Source organism: Somniosus microcephalus, chromosome 12, assembly GCF_052327205.1.
Source record: "Somniosus microcephalus isolate GS21.2 chromosome 12, FLI_Smic_1.0, whole genome shotgun sequence".
Classification (NCBI taxonomy): domain Eukaryota; kingdom Metazoa; phylum Chordata; class Chondrichthyes; order Squaliformes; family Somniosidae; genus Somniosus; species Somniosus microcephalus.
Window position 1 is genome coordinate 222066300 of NC_140998.1, and position 27675 is coordinate 222093974.

Genomic DNA, 27675 nt, shown 5'->3' on the forward strand with positions numbered 1-27675 from the left:
ACGACGTCAGCCCGCCCGCTCTATAAAGGGCGACTGCTGCGGCAGGAACGGGACTAGAGATTGCGGCAATTGTACGGTGAGTGGGTGCATGTATGCACCCGAATAATGAGGGCTGGGGGTGCATTGCAAACTAGGGCGCGGGGGAGCATTGCAAACTAGGGCGGGGGGAGCATTGCAAACTAGGGCGGGGGGAGTATTGTAAACTAGGGCTGGAGGTGCATTGCAAAATTAGGGATGGAGATGCATTACAAACTAGGGCGGGGGCTGCATTGCTAAATTAGGGATTGGGCTGCATTGCAAACTAGGGCGGGAGGGAGTGCAATGAAATTATGGGAGGGATTGAGGGGGTGCAATGGGATATAAAGGGAGGGATTGAGGGTGCAGTGGGATTGATGGGGAGGGATTGAGGGGGCAGTGGGATTGATGGGGAGGGATTGAGGGGGCGATGGGATATAAAGGGAGGGATTGAGGGTGCAGTGGGATTGATGGGGAGGGATTGAGGGGGCAGTGGGATTGATGGGGAGGGATTGAGGGGGCAGTGGGATTGATGGGGAGGGATTGAGGGGGCGATGGGATCCATGGGGAGGGATTGAGGGGGCGATGGGATCCATGGGGAGGGATTGAGGGGGCGATGGGATCCATGGGGAGGGGGCGATGGGATCCGTGGGGAGGGATTGAGGGTTGCGATGGGATCCGTGGGGAGGGATTGAGGGTTGCGATGGGATCCGTGGGGAGGGATTGAGGGTTGCGATGGGATCCGTGGGGAGGGATTGAGGGGGGCGATGGGATCCGTGGGGAGGGGTTGAGGGTTGCGATGGGATCCGTGGGGAGGGATTGAGGGGGGCGATGGGATCCGTGGGGAGGGGTTGAGGGTTGCGATGGGATCCGTGGGGAGGGATTGAGGGGGGCGATGGGATCCGTGGGGAGGGGTTGAGGGGGCGGCGGGATCCGTGGGGAGGGGTTGAGGGGGCGGCGGGATTCGTGGGGAGGGATTGAGGGGGCGGCGGGATCCGTGGGGAGGGATCGAGGGGGCGGTGGGATCCGCGGGGAGGGATCGAGGGGGCGGCGGGATCCACGGGGAGGGATCGAGGGGGCGGCGGGATCCACGGGGAGGGATTGAGGGTTGCAATGGATTACAAGGAGAGCGGATGCAGTGAGGCATGTTTTAATATAGTTGAATATTTTGGCGTGTGTGGCATGCAGCAGGGATTTGTCAATGCTGTTTATGGGGATATTAATAACCTGTAAATCTGTGGATGAAGTCCTGCAGCATTGGTGCACCTGCGAGCTGACTATAAATATTGGAAAGGTTTTGCAGCTGTCTGTGGCTTCGAAGGGGTTACAGAGATTGCCACAACAGCAGCTACTGAAATTGCAATCCTCCATTTTCCCCCTTCTCCAGAAGCAGAATGCGCTCTGGGAGAGGGGTGCTGGGGATCTGGCTGTGACATCTGTATCTGAGCGAATCTAGGTCAGTTTGCAAGCTAAGTCCCACAGCAGACGAGAGGCGTTCTGCCACACCAGTCCTCTATCTCGTAATCGACCTACAAAATGAATCGAGAGCAGTGTATTTTAATGAGATGGCGTTCTTGGCCAAATAAGGCACTTGCTCGTAAAATCACACAGGGTGGCCATTCAGCCCATCGTGCCAGTGCCAGCTCTGTGAAAGAGCTCTCTTTATTCTTTTTTGGGATCTGGGCATCACTGGAAAGGCCAGTATTTATTGCCCATCCCCAGTCGCCCCTTGAGAAGGTGGTGGTGAGCTGCATTGTTGAACCGCTGCAGTCCGTGTGGTGAAGGTACTCCCACAGTGCTGTTAGGGAGGGAGTTCCAGGATTTTGACCCAGCGACGATGAAGGAACGGCCAATATATTTCCAAGTCAGGATGTTGTGTGCCTTGGAGGGGAACTTGGAGGTGGTGGTGCCCTTGTCCTTCTAGGCTGTAGAGGGCGTGGGTTTGGGAGGTGCTGCCGAAAAATAATTCACCCCCCCCCCCCCCCCCCCCCCCCAAAAAGAGGATTAAGGTTGATGTTTTATCGACGATTTAACAAAGTCGAATATATAATTAATGGTTTAAAAATGGAAACTGCAATACGATCAGCCTCTCGGGAGTCTGTGCTTGGTTTTAATTTTTAATCTGCTGTTTGAAGGTCGCTCTCTCATCCCTGAAGGTGAGTTCCAGCCGGCGGAGGGGGTGCTGTCTGTGTGTGTCTGTGGGTGCGCAGTGTGTGTGTCTGGGTGCGTAGTGTGTCAGTGATGGAGTGCAGGGTGTCACAGATTGGATACAAGCCGATACTTTGTATTGATCATTGGAGCCCATCTGATGGATAGTATCGATTATTGGAACCTCTCCAATATGTATCGGTTGTAGACACAATCTGATGGATTGTATCGATTATCCGATACAATCCAACACTTTTTGTATCCACTTACAGGAACAGGAGGAGGCCATTTAGGGCTGAGATGAGGAGGCATTTCTTCACTCCGAGGGCAGTGAATCTTTGGAATTCTCTTCCCCCCCCCCCCCCCCCCCGAGGGCTGTGGAGGCTCAGTCGTTGAGTATATTGAAGACTGAGATCGATAGATTTTTGAATATTAAGGGATATGGGGACAGTGCAGGAAAGTGGAGATGAGGAAGGAGATCGGCCCTGGTCTTATTGAATGACGGAGCAGTCTCGAGGGGCCGAATGGCCTCCTCCTGCTCCTAATTCTTCTGTTCTTCTTCAGCCCGGCGAGCCTGTCCCGCCATTCAGTGAGATAGTGCCTGATCTGTGACCGAACTCCATCCACCCGCCTTTGCCCCAAATCCCTCAACACCTTTGGTTAACAGAAATCTATCGATCTCCGATTTAAAATTAACAATTGACCCGAGCATCGATTGCCGTTTGTGGAAGAGAGTTCCAAACTTCTACCGCCCTTTGTGTGTCGAAGTGTTTCCCAACTTCACTCCTGAAAGGTCTGGCTCTAATTTTTAGACTCTGCCCCCTAGTCCTAGACTCCCCAACCAGCAGAAATAGTTCCTCTCTCTACCCTATCAGTTCCCCTTAATATCATCAAAACTTCGATCAGATCGCCCCTTAACCTGCTAAATTCCAGGCTGTGGTTTAATGCCGACCGACAATGTGTGGCCACACCTCCATTACTGCAATTTTTTGAGGATGTAACTGGTAAAATAGATAAGGGAGAACCAGTGGATGTGGTGTATTTGGACTTTCAGAAGGCTTTCGATAAGGTCCCGCCTAAGAGATTAGCGTGCAAAATTAAGGCACATGGGATTGGGGGCAAGGTATTGACTTGGATAGAGAACTAGTTGGCAGACAGAAAGCAAAGAGTTGGAATAAATGGGTTTTTCCAAGTGGCGGGCAGTGACTAGTGGGGTACCGCAAGGATCGGTCCTAGGACCCCAGCTATTCACAATATATATAAATGATCTAGACGAGGGAACTAGATGTAATATCTCCAAGTTTGCAGACGACACAAAGCTGGGTGGGCGTGTGTGCTGTGAGGAGGATGCAGAGAAACTCCAGTATGATTTGGACAGGTTGGGTGATTGGGCAGAAGCATGGCAAATGCACTATAATGTGGATAAATGTGAGGTTATCCACTTTGGTGTCAAAAACAGGAAGGCCGATTATTATCTGAATGGCAATAGATTGGGAGAAGGGGAAGTGCAACAAGACCTGGGTGTCCTTGTGCACCAGTCGCTGAAGGTAAGCATGCAGGTGCAGCAGGTGGTTAAGAAGGCAAATGGTATGTTGGCCTTCGTAGCGAGAGGGTTCGAGTACAGGAACAAGGAAGTCTTGCTGCAGTTGTACAGGGCCTTGGTGAGACCACACCTCGAGTATTGTGTGCAGTTTTGGTCGCCTTATCTGAGGAAGGATGTTCTTGCCATGGAGGGAGTTCAGCGAAGATTCACCAGGCTGATACCTGGGATGACAGGAATGACGTATGAGGAGAGATTGGGTCGATTGAGCTTGTACTCGCTGGAGTTTAGAAGAATGAGAGGGGATCTCATTGAAACTTATAAAATTCTAACAGGACTAGACAGACTAGATGCTGGAAGGATGTTCCTGATGGCGGGGGAGTCCAGAACCAGGGGTCACAGTCTAAGGATAAGGGGTAGGCCATTTAGGACAGAAATGAGGAGGAATTTCTTCACCCAGAGAGTGGTGAACCTGTGGAATTCTCTACCACAGAAGGCAGTTGAGGCCAATTCATTAAATATATTCAAGAAGGAGTTAGTTATATTTCTTAAGGCTAAAGGGATCAAGGGATATGGGGAGAAAGCAGGGACAGGGTACTGAATTTGGATGATGAGCCATGATCGCATTGAATGGCGGAGCAGGCTCGAGGGGCCGAATGGCCGACTCTTGCTCCTATCTTCTATGTTTCTATGCTTCAGCGGATGTAAATCATGTTGGGACATCCTGAAACCGAGATGAGGCGCTCGGCATAAAGGCAAGTTAATTCTTGCCTGGTCCACCGGGGTAGCTCGGTCAACCCTCAATCTTGCGTATATTTTGTGTTGCAGATTTCTCTGAATCACCTACGGAACCTACAATGGGAGAATTAGCGGTTGGAATTAATGGGTAAGTGAGTTGGTGAAATCGAATCGCACAGCACAGGAGGAGGCCATTCGGCCCATCGTGCCTGGGCCGGCTCTTTGAACGAGCGCTCCAATTAGTCCCACTCCCCCCTCGCTCTTTCCCCACAGCCCTGTGAATTTTTCCCCTTCAAGTATTTCTCCAATTCCCCTTTTGAAAGTTACTATTGAATCTGCTTCCACCGCCCTTTCAGGCAGCGCGTTCCAGATCACAACAACTCGCTGCGTAAAAACAATTCTCCTCATCTCCCCCTCTGGTTCTTTTTCCGATTATCTTCAATCTGTGTCCTCTGGTTACCGACCCTCCTGTCACTGGAAACAGTTTCTCCTTATTTACTCCATCAAAACCCCTCATGATTTTGAACACCTCTATTAAATCTCCCCTTAACCCTCTCTGCTCTAAGGAGAACAACCCCAGCTTCTCCAGTCTCTCCACATCACTGAAGTCCCTCATCCCTGGGACCATTCTGGTCAATCTCCTCTTAACCTTCTCTGCTCTAAAGAGAACAACCCCAGCTTCTCCAGTCTCTCCACATCACTGAAGTCCCTCATCCCTGGGACCATTCTGGTCAATCTCCCCCTTAACCTTCTCTGCTCTAAGGAGAACAACCCCAGCTTCTCCAGTCATGATTTGAGGTGGGTAAGCTCCATTTGGACACTCCTCAACGAGGGAGAGGGACGGACGGAGGGAGAGGGTGGTGAGCAAGTCGGGACCATCTCGTGGGTCTGCTCCTGGGCCTGGCCAAAGTGGTCATCGACAGGTCTAGGATGGGCACTGCCCCTGGACCGATGGCGTTTGCTCTGGCTGCCTGCCTGTCTCTCCTGCTGTCTTGTCTGTGCCCGGTTGACCAGAGAGGGCACACGCGGTATCCACCGGTACGCTTGCCCCAGGGGTGGGGGGCGGTGGCCTTCAGTGATTTTGTCTCCTTCGCACCATGCAAGCCGTTGTGTATCTGCTGCTGGTTGCTGGGACTCCTAACTATACTTGTGGTAAATCCTGAGTGTTAGAGTCTATGGCCCAGAAACAGGCCATTTGGTCCCACAGCTCCGTGCTGGTGTTTATGCTCCACACCAGCCTCCTCCCACCCCTCTTCATCTCACCCCATCAACACCAGCCTCCTCCCACCCCTCTTCATCTCACCCCGTCAACACCAGGCTCCTCCCACCCCTCTTCATCTCACCCCGTCAACACCAGCCTCCTCCCACCCCTCTTCATCTCACCCCGTCAACACCAGCCTCCTCCCACCCCTCTTCATCTCACTCCATCACCACCAGCCTCCTCCCACCCCTCTTCATCTCAGCCCATCAACACCAGCCTCCTCCCACCCCTCTTCATCTCACCCCATCAACACCAGCCTCCTCCCACCCCTCTTCATCTCACCCCGTCAACACCAGCCTCCTCCCACCCCTCTTCATCTCACCCCATCACCACCAGCCTCCTCCCACCCCTCTTCATCTCACCCCATTAACACCAGCCTCCTCCCACCCCTCTTCATCTCACCCCATCAACACCAGCCTCCTCCCACCCCTTTCATCTCACCCCATCAACACTAGCCTCCTCCCACCCCTCTTCATCTCACCCCATTAACACCAGCCTCCTCCCACCCCTCTTCATCTCACCCCATCAACACCAGCCTCCTCCCACCCCTCTTCATCTCGCCCCATCAACACCAGCCTCCTCCCACCCCTCTTCATCTCACCCCATCAACACCAGCCTCCTCCCACCCCTCTTCATCTCACCCCGTCAACACTAGCCTCCTCCCACTCCTCTTCATCTCACCCTATCACCATATCCTTCTATTCCATTCTCCCTCATGTGTTTATCCAGCTTCCCCTGAAATGTATCTCTGCTCTTCGCCTCAACCACTCCCTGTGGTAGCGAGTTCCCCATTCTCACCACTCTGGGGAAAGAAGTTTCTCCTGAATTCCCTATTGGATTTATCAGTGACTCTCTTATATTGATGGCCCCTAGTTCTGGTCTCCCCCACAAGTGGAAACATCTTCTCTACGTCTACCCTATCGAACCCCTTCATAATCTTAAAGGCCTCTCAGATCATGGGTTGGAAGTTAAAGTTCAGAGTGCGCTGCCGATGCCCGTGTTCTCCCCGTTGGTTCACTCTCTCTCTGACTCGTGTCTTGCAGATTTGGCCGAATTGGCCGCCTGGTCCTCCGGGCTTGCCTCGATAAGGGCATCAAGGTGGTGGCCATCAACGACCCCTTCATTGACTTGAGCTACATGGTAAGTGGTTACATGCGCACAGACGATCGTCAGGGGAGGGTGGTGGGTTGGCGGGCGGAGACCAGCCTGTTGGGAGGCGAGGAGAAGGTCACGCGCTAAGCTCTGCTCGGCCCAGCAGAGCCTCCCTATCTAGGCAGTGGGTTTTTTCCCTCCGCCACCTGTGGCTGGGCTGAGGTCGGCGGACCTTTTTTCGAAAGTGCTGGTTCGCGGGTGTCCAGGAGCAGGGTTCCCCTGGGGCCTGGAAGGCGGCTGCCAGCCAGGCCCCTAGCCTGGGAAGTCTTGAGTTGAGGTGGTCTTTGGTCAAGGTGAAATTGGCTCCCCTCCTGTGCTCCTTGGTCGACCCCCAGCGGCTAATTGCCAAGTCGAGATCTCAATACCCGAGGTGATCATACTATGGTCAGGGTTAGGGTGGTATTCCCTAGAATGTAGACAGTTATGGGCTGATCTGATTGAAGATTTCAAGATATTAAGGGGAATTGATGGGGTAGATAGCGAGAAACTATGTCTGCTGGTTGGGGAGTCGAGGACAAGGGGGCAGAGTCTAAAAATTAGAGCCAGACCTTTCAGGAGTGAAGTTAGGAAACACTTCGACACACAAAGGGTGGCAAGTTTAGAAACAAAGATAGGAGCAGGAGTCGGCCATTCGGCCCCTCGAGCCTGCTCCGCCATTCAATGCGATCATGGCTGATCATCCAAATTCAGTACCCTGTCCCTGCCTTCTCCCCATACCCCTTGATCCCTTAAGAAATATATCCAACTCCTTCTTGAATATAATGAATTGGCCTCCACCACCTTCTGTGGTAGAGAATTCCACAGGTTCACCACTCTCTGGGTGAAGAAATTCCTCCTCATCTCTGTCCTAAATGGCTTACCCCTTATCCTTAGACTGTGGCCCCTGGTTCTGGACTCCCCGACCATTGGGAACATCCTTCCTGCATCTAGTCTGTCCAGTCCTGTCAGAATTTTATAAGTTTCAATGAGATCCCCTCTCATTCTTCTAAACTCCAGCGAGTACAAGCCCAATCGACCCAATCTCTCCTCATACGTCATTCCTGCCATCCCAGGTATCAGTCTGGAACTCTCTTCTGCAAACGGCAATCGATGCTTGGGTCAGTTGTTAATTTTAAATCTGAGATTGATAGATTTTTGTTAACCAAAGGTATTGCGGGATACGGGGGCAAAGGTGGGTGGATGGAGTTGGGTCGCAGATCAGCCATGATCTCATTGAATGTCGGAACAGGCTCGAGGGGCTGAATGGCCTCCTCCTTCTCCTATGTTCTAGTGTACTTGGTGCAGGAGCTAGCCTCTCTGGCTCTCTATGTGCGGGCATTGCACTCTTCATTTATGGAGGCGGAGAGGGGGGCAGGCGGTGGACTTCAGTGGTCACCTCTGGGTGTTGGTCGGAGTTGGGAGACCCCAGCTGACCGACAGAGAGCCCCCCTCCCAGCGGCCACCCTTGAAACCAGGCGGTAACCAGTTGCCACTGACTGAGCTGGGGGCCAGCATGTTGGCAGCCAGTTCTAGAATCGGAGAATTTACCGCATAGATGGATTCCATTCGGCCCATCGTGTCCGTGCCGGCCGACAAAGAGCTCTCCAGCCTAATCCCACTTTCCAGCTCTCGGTCTGTAGCCCTGTAGGTTACGGCACTTCAAGGGCATATCCAAGTACTTTTTAAATGTGATGAGGGTTTCTGCCTCGACCACCCTTTCAGGCAGTGAGTTCCAGACCCCCACCGCCCTCTGGGTGAAGAAAGTTCTCCTCCACTCCCCTCTAATCCTTCCACCAATTACTTTAAATCTCTGCCCCCTGGTTTTTGACCCCTCTGCTAAGGGAAATAGGTCCTCCTTATCCACTCTATCCAGGCCCCTCATCATTTTATACACCTCAATTAAATCTCCTCTGTTCCAAAGAAAACAACCCCAGCCGATCCAATCTTTCCTCATCGCTGAAATTCCCCAGTCCCAGGCAACCTCTAGGGTGTGTATTTTGGGGCGGGCAAGTTCTAGTGAGGGGGGAGCGTCTTGGCGCGGTGGCCCAGGCACTGACCTCTGACCCGCGGGTGCTGCTTGTTTTCAGGCCTACATGTTCAAGTACGATTCGACCCACGGCCGTTACCGGGGAGAGGTGCAAGCCGAGGATGGCAAGCTGGTGGTGGACGGAAAAGCCATCTCCGTCTTCCAGTGGTGCGTATTCAGGAGACGGGGGCAATGTGGGCGGGGTGGGGCGGGGTCCTACATTACAACAATGACCACACTTCAAAACAATAAGTATCTCGTTGGCTGTGAAACGCTTTGGGATCCTGAGGTGGTGAAAGGTGCTGGAGAGATGGGAGTCCTTCCCTCCTTCCCTCCTTCCCTCCTTCCCTCCTTCCCTCCTTCCCTCCTTCCCTCCTTCCCTCCTTCCCTCCTTCCCTCCTTCCCTCCTTCCCTCCTTCCCTCCTATCAGTGAGACCACATCTTGAGCCACTCCACTCTCGTTTTCACAAGAACATTAGAATTAGGAGCAGGAGTCGGCCATTCGGCCCCTCGAGCCGGCTCCGCCATTCAATGTGATCCCGGCTGATCATTGATCTCAACTCCACTTTCCCGCCCGATCCCCATATCCCTCGATTCCCCAAGAGTCCAAAAATCTCTCGATCTCGGCCTTGAATATACTCAACGACTGAGCCTCCACAGCCCTCTGGGGCAGAGAATTCCAAAGATTCACTGCCCTCTGAGTGAAGAAATTCCTCCTCATCTCAGTCCTCAATGGCCGAGCCCTTATCCTGAGACTGTGACCCCTGGTTCTAGACTCTCCAGCCAGGGGGAAACAACCTCTCAGCATCTACCCTGTCAATCCCCCTCAGAATCTTACATGTTTCAATGAGATCACCTCTCATTCTTCTAAACTCCAGTGAGTATCAGCCCAATCTACTCGATCTATAGTAACTCTTCCATAGCAACCGAACCCCCTTCAGAAAATGTGGCTTCCCGCCCGCAGGGTGACGGCAGATGGCAGGACGGGTCAGACATTCTTTCTCTCGAAGCAGCGGCAGAATTTTGAACAATCGGCCTTTAGGCCTTCTCTAAACAATAAAGGAGGCCGCTCACAGTCGCCATGGTGATGGCCGCCTCAGGATTGCTGGGCCCTCGCTCGCACCAGAGACAGAGACACAGAAACAACAGCTTAAAGTGGAATCTGAGGCCCCCGCAGCACAGATAATGCGTGCAGTGGTCTGAAAGAACATTGCTTGTCAGCTGTGGCTCAGTGGGATTACCTTTGTCTCTCCTCTGAGTCAGAAGGTCGTGAGTTCGAGCCCCCACTCCAGAAACTCGAGCCCCATAATCCAGGCCAAACACGCCCCAGTACTGAGGGAGCGCCGCACTGTCGGAGGGGCAGTACTGAGGGAGCGCCGCACTGTCGGAGGGTCAGTACTGAGGGAGCGCCGCACTGTCGGAGGGGCAGTACTGAGGGAGCGCCGCACTGTCGGAGGGGCAGTACTGAGGGAGCGCCGCACTGTCGGAGGGGCAGTACTGAGGGAGCGCCGCACTGTCGGAGGGGCAGTACTGAGGGAGCGCCGCACTGTCGGAGGGGCAGTACTGAGGGAGCGCCGCACTGTCGGAGGGGCAGTACTGAGGGAGCGCCGCACTGTCGGAGGGGCAGTACTGAGGGAGCGCCGCACTGTCGGAGGGGCAGTACTGAGGGAGCGCCGCACTGTCGGAGGGGCAGTACTGAGGGAGCGCCGCACTGTCGGAGGGGCAGTACTGAGGGAGCGCCGCACTGTCGGAGGGGCAGTACTGAGGGAGCGCCGCACTGTCGGAGGGTCAGTACTGAGGGAGGCCGCACTGTCAAGGGGTGGTACTGAGGGAGCGCCGCACTGTCGGGGGGTGGTACTGAGGGAGCGCCGCACTGTCGGAGGGGCGGTACTGAGGGAGCGCCGCACTGTCAGCGGGGCGGTACTGAGGGAGCTTTGGGATGAAATGTTAAACCGAGGCCCCGTCTGCTCTCTCAGGTGGATGTAAAAGATCCCACGGCCACTATTGGAAGAAGAGCAGGGGGGAGTTCTCCCTGGTGTCCTGGGGCCAATATTTATCCCTCAACCAACATCACTAAAAACAGATGATCTTGGTCATTATCACATGGCTGTTTGTGGGAGCTTGCTGTGCGCAAATTGGCTGCCGCGTTTCCCACATTACAACAGTGACCACACCTCAAATAAATGTACGTCATGGGCTGTGAAGAGCTTTGGGACGTCCTGAGGTGGGGAAAGGAAATGTAAGTCTTTCTGTTGAAGGCTGGTTTTCGGTGCTGGTGCTCCTGAGTCTGTGAACCCGGGGCCTCGGCGCGTGTTTGACCCTTGGCCTCTCCGCTCTGAGCAGAACAGAAGCAGATGATTTTAAATTCCTTTCAAGCCGATTGGGCCAGTTCAACGCGCGCACAGACTGTTTCAATAAGAGAGGCATTCTGAGGGATTGTGTGGTTCGATGGCTGGTGAAGGCTCCTCTGAGAGTGACTCTCAATCCTCCGCGGAGCCTGGACTCTGCCGGAACCCCAGCCCTGGCTCTCAGGGCCCCCCCCCCCCCCCCTGCGAACGAGGCACCCTTGACCCAGAGCGGGGTGGGGAGCGGAGGGTGTGTGACTGGATCTCGGTCTTCGCAACTTGGTGTCATATTTGACCCTGAAGTGAGCTTCCGCGACATGACAAAGACCACCTACTTCCACCTCTGTAACCTCGCCCGCCTCCGCCCCTGCCTCAGCTCATCTGCTGCTGAAACCCTCACCCCTGCCTTTTGTCTCCAGACTCGACTATTCCAACGCACTCCTGGCTGGCCTCCCACATTCCACCCTACGTAAACTTGAGGTCATCCAAAACTTGGCTGCCCGTGTCCTAACTCGCACCAAGTCCCGTTCACCCATCACCCCCCCTGTGCTCGCTGAGCTACATTGGCTCCCGGTTAAGCAGCACCTCGATTTCAAAATTCTCATCCTTGTTTTCAAATCCCTCCGTGGCCTCCTCGCCCCTCCCTATCTCTGTAACCTCCTCCAGCCCCTACAACCCTCCCTATCTCTGTAACCTCCTCCAGCCCCTACAACCCTCCCTATCTCTGTAACCTCCTCCAGCCCCTACACCCCTCCCTATCTCTGTAAACTCCTCCAGCACCTACAACCCTCCCTATCTCTGTAACCTCCTCCAGCCCCTACACCCTCCCTGTCTCTGTAACCTCCTCCAGCCCCTACACCCCTCCCTATCTCTGTAACCTCCTCCAGTCCCCTACAACCCTCCCTATCTCTGTAACCTCCTCCAGCCCCTACAACCCTCCCTATCTCTGTAACCTCCTCCAGCCCACTTCAACACTCCCTATCTCTGTAACCTCCTCCAGCCCCCTACAACCCTCCCTATCTCTGTAACCTCCTCAAGCCCTACAACCCTCCCTATCTCTGTAACCTCCTCCAGCCCTACAACCCTCCCTATCTCTGTAACCTCCTCCAGCCCCAACAACCCTCCCTATCTCTGTAACCTCCTGCAGCCCCTACAACCCTCCCTATCTCTGTAACCAACTCCAGCCCCTACAACCCTCCCTATCTCTGTAACCTCCTCCAGCCCTACAACCCTCCCTATCTCTGTAACCTCCTCCAGCCCCCTACAACCCACCCTATCTCTGTAACCTCCTCCAGCCCCTACAACCCTCCCTATCTCTGTAACCTCCTACAACCCTCCCTATCTCTGTAACCTCCTCCAGCCCCTACAACCCTCCCTATCTCTGTAACCTCCTCCAGCCCCTACAACCCTCCCTATCTCTGTAACCTCCTCCAGTCCCTACAACCCTCCCTATCTCTGTAACCTCCTCCAGTCCCTACAACCCTCCCTATCTCTGTAACCTCCTCCAGCCCTACAACCCTCCCAGATCTCTGCGCTCCTCCAATTCCGGTCTCTTGCGCATCCCCCGATTTCCATCGCTCCACCATTGGCGGCCGTGCCTTCAGCCGCCTGGGCCCTGAGCTCTGGAATTCCCTCCCTAAACCTCTCCGCCTCTCTCTCCTCCTTTAAGACGCTCCTTAAAACCCACCGCTTTGACCCAACTTTTGGTCGCCTGTCCTAATATCTCCTCATGTGGCTCGGTGTCGATTTTAGGTCTGTTGTTAATGTTCCTGTGAAGGGCCCTGGGACGTTGGAAGACGCTCTCAGTTGTGTCTTCTTGAAGACCTTCAGCTTGTTGGAAGCGGGTTGAAGGTTGTGTGAACAGCTCGGGCATCCAGGTCTAGCGCTGGTGACTGATGCTGTGTTCGGTTCATAGCATCACACCGCACAGGAGGAGGCCATTCGGCCCATCGTGCCTGTGCCGGCTCTTTGAACGAGCTCTCCAATTAGTCTCACTCCCCCCTGCTCTTTCCCCACAGCCCTGTGAATTTTTCCCCTTCAAGTATTTCTCCAATTCCCCTTTTGAAAGTTACTATTGAATCTGCTTCCACCGCCCTTTCAGGCAGCGCATTCCAGATCACAACAACTCGCTGCGGGAAAAACAATTCTCCTCATCTCCCCCTCTGGTTCTTTTACCGATTATCTTCACTCTGTGTCCTCTGGTTACCGACCCTCCTGTCACTGGAAACAGTTTCTTCTTATTTACTCCATCAAAACCCCTCATGATTTTGAACACCTCGATTAAATCTCCTCTTAACCTTCTCTGCTCTAAGGAGAACAATCCCAGCTTCTCCAGTCTCTCCACATCACTGAAGTCCCTCATCCCTGGGACCATTCTGGTCAATCTCCCCTTAACCTTCACTGCTCTAAGGAGAACAATCCCAGCTTCTCCAGTCTCTCCACATCACTGAAGTCCCTCATCCCTGGGACCATTCTGGTCAATCTCCTCCTTAACCTCTCCGAGGTCTTGACATCCTTCCTAAAGTGTGCGGGGCCCAGAATTGGACGCTGTACTTCAGCTGGGGTCCAACCAGTGTTTTATAAAGGGTTTAGCATACCTTCCTTGCTTTTGTACTCTCTGCCTCTGTTTATAAAGCCTAGGATCCCGTGTGCTTTTTTTTTTTAAACAACCTTCTCAACTAGTCCTGCCCCCTTCAAAGACTTGTGTACGTATACCCCAGGTCTCTGTTCTGGCACCCCTTTGAAAATGGCACCATTTAAGTTTAGTGTGTCTCTCCTTCCAACGTTGGTCCGATTTGTTCCCGTTGAGGGACGCCCGTTGCCCGGGTTATGGTTTCCGCGATTCCCACCAATCCTCTGTCTGACTGTCCAAGTGGGTTGAATGATGAGTGTTGATGGTGGGGGATTCATAGAAACATAGAAGATAGGAGCAGGAGTAGGCCATTCGGCCCCTCGAGCCTGCTCCGCCATTCAATGAGATCATGGCTGATCGTCCAAATTCAGTACCCTGTCCCTGCCTTCTCCCCATACCCCTTGATCCCTTTAGCCTTAAGAAATATATCCAACTCCTTCTTGAATATATTTAATGAATTGGCCTCTACTGCCTTCTGTGGTAGAGAATTCCACAGGTTCACCACTCTCTGGGTGAAGAAATTCTTCCTCATCTCTGTCCTAAATGGCTTACCCCTTATCCTTAGACTGTGTCCCCTGGTTCTGGACTCCCCGACCATCGGGAACATCCTGCATCTAGTCTGTCCAGTCCTGTTAGAATTTTATAAGTTTCAATGAGATCCCCTCTCATCTAAACTCCAGCGAGTATAAGCCTAATCGACCCAATCTCTCCTCATACGTCATTCCTGCCATCCCAGGTATCAGCCTGGTGAATCTTCTTGCCATGGAAGGAGTGCAGCGAAGATCCTTCCTCAGATAAGGCGACCAAAACTGCACACAATACTCAAGATGTGGTCTCGCCAAGGCCCTGTACATTACTCATTCGGTGATGGTAATGCCGTTGTATGTCAAGGGGAGGTTGTTAGACTCTCTCTTGGATGCCCGGATTTGTCCCCCGTGTCTTCACCTTGGCTCCTTCTGCCCTGTAGCATGAAACCAGCGGACATCCCCTGGGGTGATTCTGGAGCGCTCTACGTCGTCGAGTCGACTGGTGTGTTCCTGAGTGTGGAGAAGGCTTCGGTAAGTAGCTGGTCCTTTGTGTGGACAACTGGGGGGGGAAATGAGGCAAGGGGCTTTCAGGAGACGAGACGGAAACCTCCCCAACCCAGGTCTTGGCACTGATTCCACTCCCAATGGTAAGTGCATAAGGAATCGGAGCAGGAGTCAGCCATTCGGCCCCTCGAGCCTGCTCCGCCATTCAATAAGATCATGGCTGCTCTTCGATTTCAACTCCACTTTCCCGCAACACCTCTTGATTCCCTCAACGTCCAAAAATAAGTGCCCGATCAAGTCTCAATTGGTAACCAGGGTTATGAACGGTGGGCCTCCTGATCTGCTGAACCTCCCACCCAGGTGTAGCATGGTCATGTTTGTTGGGTTACCGTTCCTGCAGATAGAGGGGGGGGGGTGAATTGGACCTTCCCTCCGTGATCGGTGCTAGGCTCCGTTCCTGTCTAGAGATTTTTGTTGCGTGTGGGATTAGCGTCACGTATCAGCCCAGACCCCAGGTGAGGACGGCAGGTTTCCGTCCCTTAAAAGGGACATCGGTGAACCTAGCTGGGCATGTTTACGCTGGAGAAGAGAAGGCTCGGGATGATCCTGCTGCACTGATCAAGATCGATAGAGTTTTGTTGGGTTAAGGGTCCGAAAGTTCCTCTGATTTGGGCAGTACAGCAATCCTGGTACGGAGGCCAAGGATGGTAGCTCACAAGGCCCAAACCTCACCATGTCCTAAATGGTAGAGGCCAAGGATGGTAGTTACCCAAGGCCCAAACCGCAACCATGTCCTAAATGGTACTGAGGTCAAGGGTGGTAGCTCACCAAGGCCCAAACCTCAACCACGCCCTAAATGGTACTGAGGCTAAGGTGTTGGCTGTGGTCAAACAGGCCAAAGATGGTAGCTCGCCCAAGGCTCAAGCACGCCCTCGAGTTGTTGAGCCGAGACTGGGGACTTCCTTCCTTTCCTCGAAGACCGCCTTCGAGGCATTGAGCAGAAACAGCAGAACGCTTGGCTCCAGGTCTGAGATCTCCGCAGTCGGTCTCTTGTAGTCCAGGATGTTTCTCAACGTGTCCAATGAGTGACTTTGCTCTTGTGTTTCAGCTTCATTTGCAAGGTGGGGCGAAACGTGTTGTGGTCACCGCCCCTTCCCCCGACGCCCCCATGTTTGTGATGGGGGTGAACGAGGACAAGTATGACCCGTCCAGCATGAACATCGTCAGGTGAGGATTGGTTCTTGGGGCACGTTGAGTTCAGGGTGACGGCCCTTGACTGTTGGGGGGGGGGGAAATGGTGTTGAGTTTGGGGGGGCGGGGAGGGAGAAGACTAATGCTAACTGGCCTTTGCACTGGGTCGGTGGATGGGGTGGGATCACCCGTAGGTTGGGGTCGGAGATCGGGACCTGGTGGGGATTCAGGTTCCTCGTAAATCCTTCGAGCCAGTCGGAACGTTGAGCATTCCTGCACTTGGGTCCGTCTGGGCTGGTGACTTCCAACTTCCCATCTGGACTAGAGTCCTGGCCAGTTTGGAGACCGTACTAGGCTTGTGTTCGTTCTCGGGGATAGTGGCTGTCGCTGGCAAGGCCGTCATTTATTGCCCATTCCCTAGTTACCCCCCCCCCCCCCCCCCCCCCCCCCCCCCGAGAAGGTGATGGACCTTCTTTGTGAACCGCCTGAGCCGTTTGATACACCTGAGGGGGGCTTGCTGGGCGATTTTTCAGAGGGGCCGTGAGGAGTCAACGGACTGGTCAGGTGGGCGGAACAGTGGCCAATGGAATTCAATCCGCAGAAGTGTGAGGTAATGCATTTGGGGAGGGCTAACAAGGAAAGAGAATACACATTAAATGGTAGGACACCTGAGGTGCAGAAGATCAGAGGGAGCCTGGAGTGCAGGTCCACAGATCCCTGAAGGTAGCAGGACAGGTAGATAAGGTGGTTGAAGAAGGCAGGCGGGATACTTGCCTTTATAAGGGCAGCACGGTGGCATAGTGGTTAGCACTGTTGCCTCACAGCGCCAGGGACCCAGGTTCGAATCTGGCCTCGGGCGACTGTCTGTGTGGAGTTTGCACATTCTCCCCGTGTTTGTGTGGGTTTTCTCCGGGTGCTCCGGTTTCCTCCCACCGTCCAAAGATGTGCGGGTTAGGTTGATTGGCTATGATAAATTGACCCTTAGTGTTAGGGGGATTAAATACGTGGGGTTACGGGGATCGGGTGGGATATGTGTCGGTGCAGGCTCGATGGGCCGAAATGGCCTCTATCTGCACTGTGGGGATTCTGTGATTCTGTGATTAGCCGAGGCATAGAATATAAGAGCTGGGAGGCTATGCTTGAAATGTATAACACACTCATACATAGAAACATAGAAGATAGGAGCAGGAGTAGGCCATTCGGCCCCTTGAGCCTGCTCCGCCATTCAATGCTGATCATCCAAACTCCGTACCCTGTCCCTGCCTTCTCCCCATATCCCTTTAGCCTTAAGAAATATATCTAACTCCTTCTTGAATATATTTAATGAATTGGCCTCTACTGCCTTCTGTGGCAGAGAATTCCACAGGTTCACCACTCTCTGGGTGAAGAAATTCCTCCTCATCTCTGTCCTAAATGGCTTACCCCTTATCCTTAGACTGCGACCCCTGGTTCTGGACTCCCCGACCATCGGGAACATCCTTCCTGCATCTAGTCTGTCCAGTCCTGTCAGAATTTTATAAGTTTCAATGAGATCCCCTCTCATTCTTCTAAACTCCAGCGAGTACAAGCCCAATCGACCCAATCTCTCTCTCCATACGTCATTCCTGCCAATACAAAAAGAAAATACTGCAGATGCTGGAAATCTGAGATAAAAACAGAAAATGCTGGAGACACACGGCAGGTCGGGCAGCATCTCTGGAGAGAGAAACAGAGTTAACGTTTCAGGTCAGTGATCCACTAGTTAGGCCTCAGCTAGAGTACTGCGTGCAGTTCTGGTCACCACATTACAGGAAGGATGTGATCGCACTGGAGAGGGTACAGAGGAGATTTCCGAGGATGTTGCCAGGACTGGAGAATTTTAGCGATGAGGAAAGATTGGAGAGGCTGGGGTTGTTTTCTTTGGAACAGAGGAGGCTGAGGGGAAATTTAATTGAGGTGTGTAAAATGATGAGGGGCCTAGATAGAGTGGAGAGGAAGGACCGATTTCCCTTAGCAGAGAGATCAATAACCAGGGGGCAGAGATTTAAAGTAACTGGTAGAAGGTTTAGAGGGGCGTTGAGGGGAATTTTTTTCACCCAGAGGGTGGTGGGGGTCTGGAACTCACTGCCTGAAAGGGTGGTAGAGGCAGAAACCCTCATCACATTTAATAAAAAGTACTTGGATATGCGCTTGAAGTGCCGTAACCCACAGGGCTACGGACCGAGAGCTGGGAAGTGGGATTAGGCTGGATCGCTCTTTGTCGGCCGGCACGGACACGATGGGCCGAATGGCCTCTGTCTGTGCGGTGAATTTCTATGATTGAACCACGTTGGTGTGGAGGACTGGAGTCACACATAGGCCCAGACCGGGGTAAAGACATGATGTTCCCTTCCCTAAGGGGACAGCGCCACACTCCGACAGCTTCGTGCTCACCTTTACTGATCCCAGCTTTTTATTTCCAGTTCAAAATTCTGCCACAGTGAGGTTTGAACTGCACGTTCCGAGGATAATGGAGCCAGTAACAGAACCGCTGCACTATTGACGCGCTCTCCGGGGACCTGGGTCTGGACGGGTGATGGGCAACACCTCCTTCAGTGTGATCCTTCAAGATGTTGTGACTTGTTGTGGCCGTAGCGAGGAACTCTTTGTGATGTTCAGCTCGGTGTTGAGACCAGGGAATGGTAGAATAGTGGTTATGTTGCTGGTCCAGTGATCTGCGGACAGGAGTTCGAATCCCACCCTGGAAATTTAATTTAAATTCAGTTAATTAAATAAATCTGGAATTAAAAAGTTAGTATCAGTAATGGTGACCATGAAACTACCGGATTGTCATTAAAAACCCATCTTGTTCACTAATGTCCTTTTTTAGGGAAGGAAATCTGCCACCCTTACCCGGTCTGGCCGATATGTGACTCCAGACCCACAGCAATGTGGTTGACTCTTAACTGCCCTCTGCAATGGCCTAGCGAGTCAGTCAATTAGGGATGGGCAATAAATGCTGGGATTGCCAGCGACGCACACATCCCACTCCGCTGTACCTTCACCACACGGACTGCAGCGGTTCAAGAAGGTATCTGAGGAAGGATGTTCTTGCCATGGAGGGAGTGCAGCGAAGATTCACCAAACTGATACCTGGGATGGCAGGAATGACGTATGAGGAGAGATTGGGTCGATTGGGCTTGTATACGCTGGAGTTTAGAAGAATGAGATGGGATCTCATTGAAACTTATAAAATTCTGAGGTCTGGACAGACTAGATGCAGGAAGGATGTTCCCGATGGTCGGGGGAGTCCAGAACCAGGGGTCACAGTCTAAGGATAAGGGGTAAGCCATTTAGGACAGAGATGAGGAGGAATTTCTTCACCCAGAGAGTGGTGAACCTGTGGAATTCTCTACCACAGAAGGCAGTGGAGGACAATTCATTAAATATATTCAAGGAGTTAGATACATTTCTTAAGGCTAAAGGGATCAAGGGATATGGGGAGAAGGCAGGGACAGGGTACTGAATTTGGATGATCAGCCATGATCTCATTGAATGGCGGAGTGGGCTCGAGGGGCCGAATGGCCGCCTCCTGCTCCTATCTTCTATGTTTCTAAGGTGGTTCACCTTCTCGAGGGCCATTAGGGATGGGCGATAAATGCTAGCCTTGCCAGCGACACCCACAATAAATAATAGAGTCCTGCTAATACAGAGAACTATCTCTTTCTTGCTTATGACCTTGGTGAGATTGGAGTTGGTGGGGTGGGTAATAGCAGATGAATTTGAGGCAGTTTCTCAACTCTTCTGTAAAGGAGGGAGCCCGGGGTAGGAAGGGATACTGAAGAGGAACTGGGCTCAAATGGCCTCCTCCTTCTGTGTGGTAAGTCTCTGATTCTATGATGTAAGATAGGCTCTGATGTTGCAACACTCAACCTCTTTCCTCCAATCTCTCTGCAGCAATGCGTCCTGCACGACTAACTGCCTCGCGCCTCTTGCGAAAGTCATCGAGGACAACTTCGGCATTGTCGAGGGGTTGATGGTAAGTCTGACTGCGAGTTCGCTTGACCCAATGACTTAATTGGACCGGAAATGTTGAGAGCTGACTGCTTCGTGCTACGGTGCAAGGGTGGTGTTGTGTAAGGTAGCCCTGCCTTTAGCATTGAGGAAGGAGCCAGAACTGGGCAACACTTTAACGAGGAGGGAGCCAACAATCGCCGTAACCTGATTGAATTTAATACAAGGTTTGAGAGGGAGCGACGCTAACACAAAATTTAGGGGAACCTGATTCTGAAGGGTTAAATCACGAGGACAGGTTGCACAGACTGGGCTTGTCTTGCCTGGAGTTTAGAAGATTAAGGGGTGATCTAATCGAGGTGTTTGAGATGATTAAAGGATTCGATAGGGTAGCGAGAGAGAGAGACTATTTCCCGTGGTGGGGGGAGTCCAGAACAAGGGGGCAGAACCAGGCCGTTCAGGGGTGATGTCAGGAAGCACATCTTCTTCACACAAAGCGGGGTGGAAATCTGGAACTCGTCCCCAAAAAGCTGTCGAGGTTGGGGGTCAATTAGAAATTTCAAAACTGAGATTGATAGATTTGTGTTGGGTAAGGGTTACAGAACCAAGGTGGGTAGATGGAGTTAAGATACAGATCAGCCACGATCTGATTGAATGACGGAACGGGCTCGAGGGGCTGAATGGGCCTCCTCCTGTTCCTGTGTAACAGGTTCGAGGGGCTGAATGGGCCTCCTCCTGTTCCTGTGTAACAGGCTCGAGGGGCTGAATGGGCCTCCTCCTGTGTAACAGGCTCGAGGGGCTGGCTTTGGATTGACAGATTGTTGTTGGGTGAGGTTATTAAGGGTCACGGAACCAAGGTGGGTGGATGAAGTCAAGATACAGATCAGCCATGGTCTAATAGAATAGGCCAGAACTAGGGGCCATCAATGTAAGAGAGTCACTGATAAATCCAATCGGGAATTCAGGAGAAACTTCTTTCCCCAGAGAGTGGTGAGAATGGGGAACTCGCTACCACAGGGAGTGGTCGAGGCGAAGAGCAGAGATACATTTAAGGGGAAGCTGGATAAACACACGAGGGAGAAAGGAATAGAAGGATATGGTGATGGGGTGAGATGAAGAGGGGTGGGTGGGGGCTGGTGTTGATGGGGTGAGATGAAGAGGGGTGGGAGGAGGCTGGTGTTGATGGGGTGAGATGAGGAGGCTGGTGTTGATGGGGTGAGATGAAGAGGGGAGGGAGGAGGCTGGTGTTGATGGGGTGAGATGAAGAGGGGCGGGAGGAGGCTGGTGTTGATGGGGTGAGATGAAGAGGGGTGGGAGGAGGCTGGTGTTGATGGGGTGAGATGAAGAGGGGTGGGAGGAGGCTGGTGTTGATGGGGTGAGATGAAGAGGGGTGGGAGGAGGCTGGTGTGGAGCAGAAACACCAGCGCGGACCAGTGGGGCCGAATGGCCTGTTTCTGTGCTGTGGACTGTAGGTAATGTTCGAATGGGCTCGAGGGGCTGAATGGCCTCCTCCTGTTCCTGTTGAGCACTGGGCTGTTTCCAATGCGTTGCGTGTTTGGGCTCCCGTGTAATCGCTTTGATTCTGCTGCCTCGTGACAGACAACCGTTCACGCCTACACTGCGACCCAGAAAACTGTGGACGGCCCCTCCGCCAAGGCCTGGCGCGACGGACGAGGTGCCCACCAGAACATCATCCCGGCGTCCACCGGAGCTGCCAAAGCTGTGGGCAAGATCATCCCCGAACTGAACGGGTAGGTAACTGGCAGTGGGGCGTGGGCGCAGGACCTCGATGTCCAGGTCACTGGGCTAATCTGTCAACGTTGAGTCTCGTTTGGTTCCGATGGATCGGCACACTCCTCTTCCTCCTTGATGTGAGTCGTGGCCGGTTCCAGTACTGCATTCTTGGGATGTGGGCATTGCTGGCATTTATTGCCCATCCCTAGTTGCCCTTGAGAACATGAGAACACTAGAAATAGGAGCAGGAGTCGGCCATTCGGCCCCTCGAACCTGCTCCGCCATCCAATAAGATCATGGCTGATCTTCTACCTCATCTCCACTTTCCTGCACTATCCCCATATCCCTCGATTCCCTTAATATTCAAAAATCTATCGATCTCAGCCTTGAATATACTCAACAACTGAGCCTCCACAGCCCTCTGGGGTAGAGAATTCCAAAGATTCACCACCCTCTGAGTGAAGAAATTCCTCCTCATCTCAGTCCTAAATGGCCGACCCCTTATTCTGAGACTGTGACCCCTGGTTCTAGACTCCCCAGCCAGGGGGAAACATCCTCCCTGCATCTACCCTGTCAAGCCCTGTAAGAATTTTGAATGTTTCAATGAGATCACCTCTCATTATTCTAAACTCTAGAGAATATAGGCCCAGTCTACTCAATCTCTCCTCATAGAACAGTCCCCCCATCCCAGGAACCAGTCTGGTGAACCTTTGTTGCACTCCCTCTATGGCAAGTATATCCTTCCTTAGGTAAGGACACCAAAACTGTCCACAATACTCCAGGTGTGCTCTCACCAGGGCCCTGTAGATGGTGGTGGTGAGCCGCCTTGAACTGCTGCAGTCCGTGTGGTGAAGATGCTCCCACAGTGCTGTTGGGGAGGGTGTTCCAGGATTTTGACCCAGCGACTATGAAGGAGCAGCCGATATATTTCCAAGTCAGGATGGTGTGTGTGACTCGGAGGGGAACTTGGAGGTGGTGCTGTTCCCGTGCGCCTGCTGCCCTTGTCCTTCTAGGTGGAAGAGGTCGCGGGTTTGGGAGGTGCTGCCGCAGAAGTCTTGGCGAGTCGCTGCAGTGCATCTTGTAGATGGTCCACACTGCAGCCACGGTGCGCCGGTGGTGGAGGTCACGGGTGCTGCCGACTGCCCTGATGTTTAGGAAGTCCGCTAATCTGCAGTGTTTGAATCATGGACACTCGCATCACAGAAGGAGGCCATTTGGCCCATCGTGCCTGTGCCGGCTCTTTGAACGAGCTCTCCAATTAGCACCACTCCCCCCTGCTCTTTCCCCGATAACCCTGTGAATTTTTTCCTTTTCAAGTATTTCTCCAATTCCCCTTTTGAAAGTTACTATTGAATCTGCTTCCACCGCCCTTTCAGGCAGCGCGTTCCAGATCACAACAACTCGCTGCGTAAAAACAATTCTCCTCATCTCCCCCTCTGGTCCTTCAGCTCACAGATGACTAAATAAGTCTTCTTCCCATCCCCAGAGGGTGGTGAATGTGCTGACCCTTGCCAATAAGGAATTCCCCATCCTTTGAACGAGCTGAATTCCCTGTGGGTGATACAATTGGGGTTTCCTTCGGTTTCTTGTGCTCACTCGCTCTCGCTCTCGCTCTCCTCCCCTCAGGAAGTTGACGGGCATGGCGTTCCGCGTCCCGGTAGCTGACGTGTCCGTGGTGGATCTGACCTGCCGTCTGGCCAAGCCGGCCTCGTACGCCGAGATCAAGGAGGCGATGAAGAAAGCGTCCGAGGGACCCCTGAAGGGAATCCTGGGATACACCGACGATCAGGTACTTGTGATTGGACGATTGGGGAAGGTCGCTTAACTCAGGCCGATACACCCTTTAGCAGTACTGAGGGAGCGCCGCACTGTCGGAGGGGCGGTACTGAGGGAGTGCTGCACTGTCGGAGGGGCGGTACTGAGGGTGAGCTGCACTGTCGGAGGGGCGGTACTGAGGGAGCGCCGCACTGTCGGAGGGGCGGTACTGAGGGAGTGCTGCACTGTTGGAGGGGCGGTACTGAGGGAGTGCTGCACTGTCGGAGGGGCGGTACTGAGGGAGTGCTGCACTGTCGGAGGGGCGGTACTGAGGGTGAGCTGCACTGTCGGAGGGGCGGTACTGAGGGAGCGCTGCACTGTCGGAGGGGCGGTACTGAGGGTGAGCTGCACTGTCGGAGGGGCGGTACTGAGGGAGTGCTGCACTGTCGGAGGGGCGGTACTGAGGGTGAGCTGCACTGTCGGAGGGGCGGTACTGAGGGTGAGCTGCACTGTCGGAGGGGCGGTACTGAGGGAGCGCCGCACTGTCGGAGGGGCGGTACTGAGGGAGTGCTGCACTGTTGGAGGGGCGGTACTGAGGGAGTGCTGCACTGTCGGAGGGGCGGTACTGAGGGTGAGCTGCACTGTCGGAGGGGCGGTACTGAGGGTGAGCTGCACTGTCGGAGGGGCGGTACTGAGGGAGCGCCGCACTGTCGGAGGGGCAGTACTGAGGGAGCGCCGCACTGTTGGAGGGGCGGTACTGAGGGAGTGCTGCACTGTCGGAGGGGCGGTACTGAGGGTGAGCTGCACTGTCGGAGGGGCGGTACTGAGGGAGCGCTGCACTGTCGGAGGTGCGGTACTGAGGGAGCGCTGCACTGTCGGAGGGGCGGTACTGAGGGAGTGCTGCACTGTCGGAGGGGCGGTACTGAGGGAGCGCTGCACTGTCGGAGGTGCGGTACTGAGGGAGCGCCGCACTGTCGGAGGGGCGGTACTGAGGGAGCGCTGCACTGTCGGAGGGGCGGTACTGAGGGAGCGCTGCACTGTCGGAGGTGCCATCTTTTGGATGAGACGTTAAACCGAGGCCCTGTGAGCTCTCGGGTGGATGTAAAAGATCCCATGGCCATTATTCGAAGCAGAGCAGGGGGAGTTCTCCCCGGTGTCCTGGGGCCAATATTTATCCCTCAACCAACATCACTAAAAACAGATGATCGGGTCATTGTCACATTGCTGTCTGTGGGAGCTTGCTGTGCACAAATTGGCTGCCGCGTTTCCTACATTACAACAGTGACCACACTTCAGAAAAAGTACTTGATTGGCTGTGAAGCGCTTTGGGACGTCCTGTGGTGGGAGTTCTTCTAAGTTATCCTGTTCCCAATACTTTGTTTTACATACAGGTCGTGTCCAGTGACTTTGTCGGAGATACGCATTCCTCCATCTTTGATGCTGGCGCTGGCATTTCACTGAACGACAACTTTGTGAAGTTGATTTCTTGGTGAGTTTTATCGGTGTGTTTTATCAGTGTGTCCATTGTACAGATTGGTGCTACCCATCAGCCATTGATCCCTGCACAGTTCTGGTCTCCATATACCCTGGTTAGACCACACTTGGAGCACTGTGCACAGTTCTGGTCTCCATATACCTTGGTTAAACCACACTTGGAGCAATGTGCACAGTTCTGGTCTCCATATACCTTGGTTAGACCACACTTGGAGCACTGTGCACAGTTCTGGTCTCCATATACCTTGGTTAGACCACACTTGGAGCACTGTGCACAGTTCTGGTCTCCGTATACCTTGGTTAGACCACACTTGGAGCACTGTGCACAGTTCTGGTCTCCGTATACCTTGGTTAGACCATACTTGGAGCACTGTGCACAGTTCTGGTCTCCGTATACCTTGGTTAGACCACACTTGGAGCACTCTGCACAGTTCTGGTCTCCGTATACCTTGGTTAGACCACACTTGGAGCACTGTGCACAGTTCTGGTCTCAATATACCTTGGTTAGACCACACTTGGAGCACAGTGCACAGTTCTGGTCTCCGTATACCTTGGTTAGACCACACTTGGAGCACTGTGCACAGTTCTGGTCTCCGTATACCTTGGTTAGACCACACTTGGAGCACTGTGCACAGTTCTGGTCTCCGTATACCTTGGTTAGACCACACTTGGAGCACTGTGCACAGTTCTGGTCTCCGTATACCTTGGTTAGACCACACTTGGAGCACTCTGCACAGTTCTGGTCTCCGTATACCTTGGTTAGACCACACTTGGAGCACTGTGCACAGTTCTGGTCTCAATATACCTTGGTTAGACCACACTTGGAGCACAGTGCACAGTTCTGGTCTCCGTATACCTTGGTTAGACCACACTTGGAGCACTGTGCACAGTTCTGGTCTCCGTATACCTTGGTTAGACCACACTTGGAGCACTGTGCACAGTTCTGGTCTCCGTATACCTTGGTTAGACCACACTTGGAGCACTGTGCACAGTTCTATGTGAAAAAGGATGTAGAGGCATTGGAGAAAGTGCAGAAGAAGATTCACGAGGATGATACCAGAACTGAGAGGTTTATAACGATCAGGAAAGACTGAACAGGCTGGAGCTCCTCTCTAGAAAAGAGAAGGCTGAGGGGTGACCTGATCGAGGTCTTTAAGATTATGAAGGGGTTCGATAGGGTAGACGTAGAGAAGATGTTTCCACTTGTGGGGGAGACCAGAACTAGGGGCCATCAATATAAGAGAGTCACTGATAAATCCAATAGGGAATTCAGGAGAAACTTCTTTCCCCAGAGAGTGGTGAGAATGGGGAACTCGCTACCACAGGGAGTGGTCGAGGCGAAGAGCAGAGATACATTTAAGGGGAAGCTGGATAAACACATGAGGGAGAAAGGAATAGAAGGATATGGTGATGGGGTGAGATGAAGAGGGGTGGGAGGAGGCTGGTGTTGATGGGGTGAGATGAAGAGGGGAGGGAGGAGGCTGGTGTTGATGGGGTGAGATGAAGAAGGGTGGGAGGAGGCTGGTGTTGATGGGGTGAGATGAAGAGGGGTGGGAGGAGGCTGGTGTTGATGGGGTGAGATGAAGAGGGGTGGGAGGAGGCTGGTGTTGATGGGGGGAGATGAAGAGGGGTGGGAGGAGGCTGGTGTTGATGGGGTGAGATGAAGAGGGGTGGGAGGAGGCTGGTGTTGATGGGGTGAGATGAAGAGGAGTGGGAGGAGGCTGGTGTTGATGGGGTGAGATGAAGAGGGGTGGGAGGAGGCTGGTGTTGATGGGGTGAGATGAAGAGGGGTGGGAGGAGGCTGGTGGTGATGGGGTGAGATGAAGAGGGGTGGGAGGAGGCTGGTGTGGAGCATAAACACCGGCACGGAGCTGGCGGAACAGGCTCGAGGGGCTGAATGGGCCTCCTCCTGTTCCTGTGTAACAGGCTCGAGGGGCTGAATGGGCCTCCTCCTGTTCCTGTGCAACAGGCTCGAGGGGCTGAATGGGCCTCCTCCTGTTCCTGTGTAACAGGCTCGAGGGGCTGAATGGGCCTCCTCCTGTTCCTGTGCAACAGGCTCGAGGGGCTGAATGGGCCTCCTCCTGTTCCTGTGCAACAGGCTCGAGGGGCTGAATGGGCCTCCTCCTGTTCCTGTGTAACAGGCTCGAGGGGCTGAATGGGCCTCCTCCTGTTCCTGGGGTCTGGTTTTGTCATCTCTTTGCCTACTGACCTCTTGTCTTTTCCCAACCTTCCCTCAGGTATGATAACGAGTTTGCCTACAGCAATCGCGTGGTGGATCTCCTCAGCTTCATGTTCGATAAGGAGAATTGAACAGGAGGATTTGCGGACTCGAGTGGGCGGACATCCCGTGGGATGGGATGGGGAGAGGGGTTGGCTAGACGGTCAGCGCGCCCATCATTCCAGCCTGGTGTGTGTAGCCTTCGGTTTAGAAGCCGCAGATCACGGCTGACGTGAGGCCGGTCACATCTGATTTTAAACACTTCAACCTGTCTTGTTACCACACCAGTTCCTGTCTAGTTCTGTGAGTGTGTGTGTGTGTGTGTGTGTGTGAATCTCGCTAGTCAATGGTAATCAAGTCATGAAAACTGTATTCCTTTCTCACGGTCATTCCTGAGGTAGTCGACTGTATCTGTTCACAAAATAAAACTTCACCATAAATTCA

The 27675-nt window shown here is 53.3% G+C and overlaps 1 protein-coding gene across 3 annotated transcripts; it reads left to right on the forward strand.

The window, feature by feature from the left end:
• On the forward strand, positions 1 to 27675 carry LOC147110168 (glyceraldehyde-3-phosphate dehydrogenase 2). 3 transcript variants are annotated; one of them, XM_086004103.1, is made up of 11 exons: positions 1 to 76; positions 4532 to 4589; positions 6746 to 6842; positions 8921 to 9027; positions 14804 to 14894; positions 15976 to 16094; positions 19974 to 20055; positions 21630 to 21781; positions 23391 to 23553; positions 24911 to 25008; positions 27251 to 27675. In XM_086004103.1, exons 2-11 carry the CDS (start codon positions 4561 to 4563, stop codon positions 27321 to 27323), a joined length of 1011 nt encoding a protein of 336 aa, XP_085860229.1. In that variant the 5' UTR covers positions 1 to 76; positions 4532 to 4560; the 3' UTR covers positions 27324 to 27675. The 3 variants fall into 3 exon arrangements, with proteins under 3 accessions (XP_085860229.1, XP_085860231.1, XP_085860230.1); XM_086004105.1 differs by lacking the exon at positions 1 to 76 and adding an exon at positions 1450 to 1471; XM_086004104.1 differs by lacking the exon at positions 1 to 76 and adding an exon at positions 2148 to 2171.

Excerpts from the sequence above, each read along its gene's own strand:
- LOC147110168 (XM_086004103.1), top strand. The coding sequence starts at position 4,561 with ATGGGAGAATTAGCGGTTGGAATTAATGG. Across the intron at positions 21,782-23,390 it reads ATCATCCCCGAACTGAACGG|GAAGTTGACGGGCATGGCGT; the intron begins GTAGGTAACTGG and ends TCCTCCCCTCAG. Across the intron at positions 23,554-24,910 it reads TGGGATACACCGACGATCAG|GTCGTGTCCAGTGACTTTGT; the intron begins GTACTTGTGATT and ends TTTTACATACAG.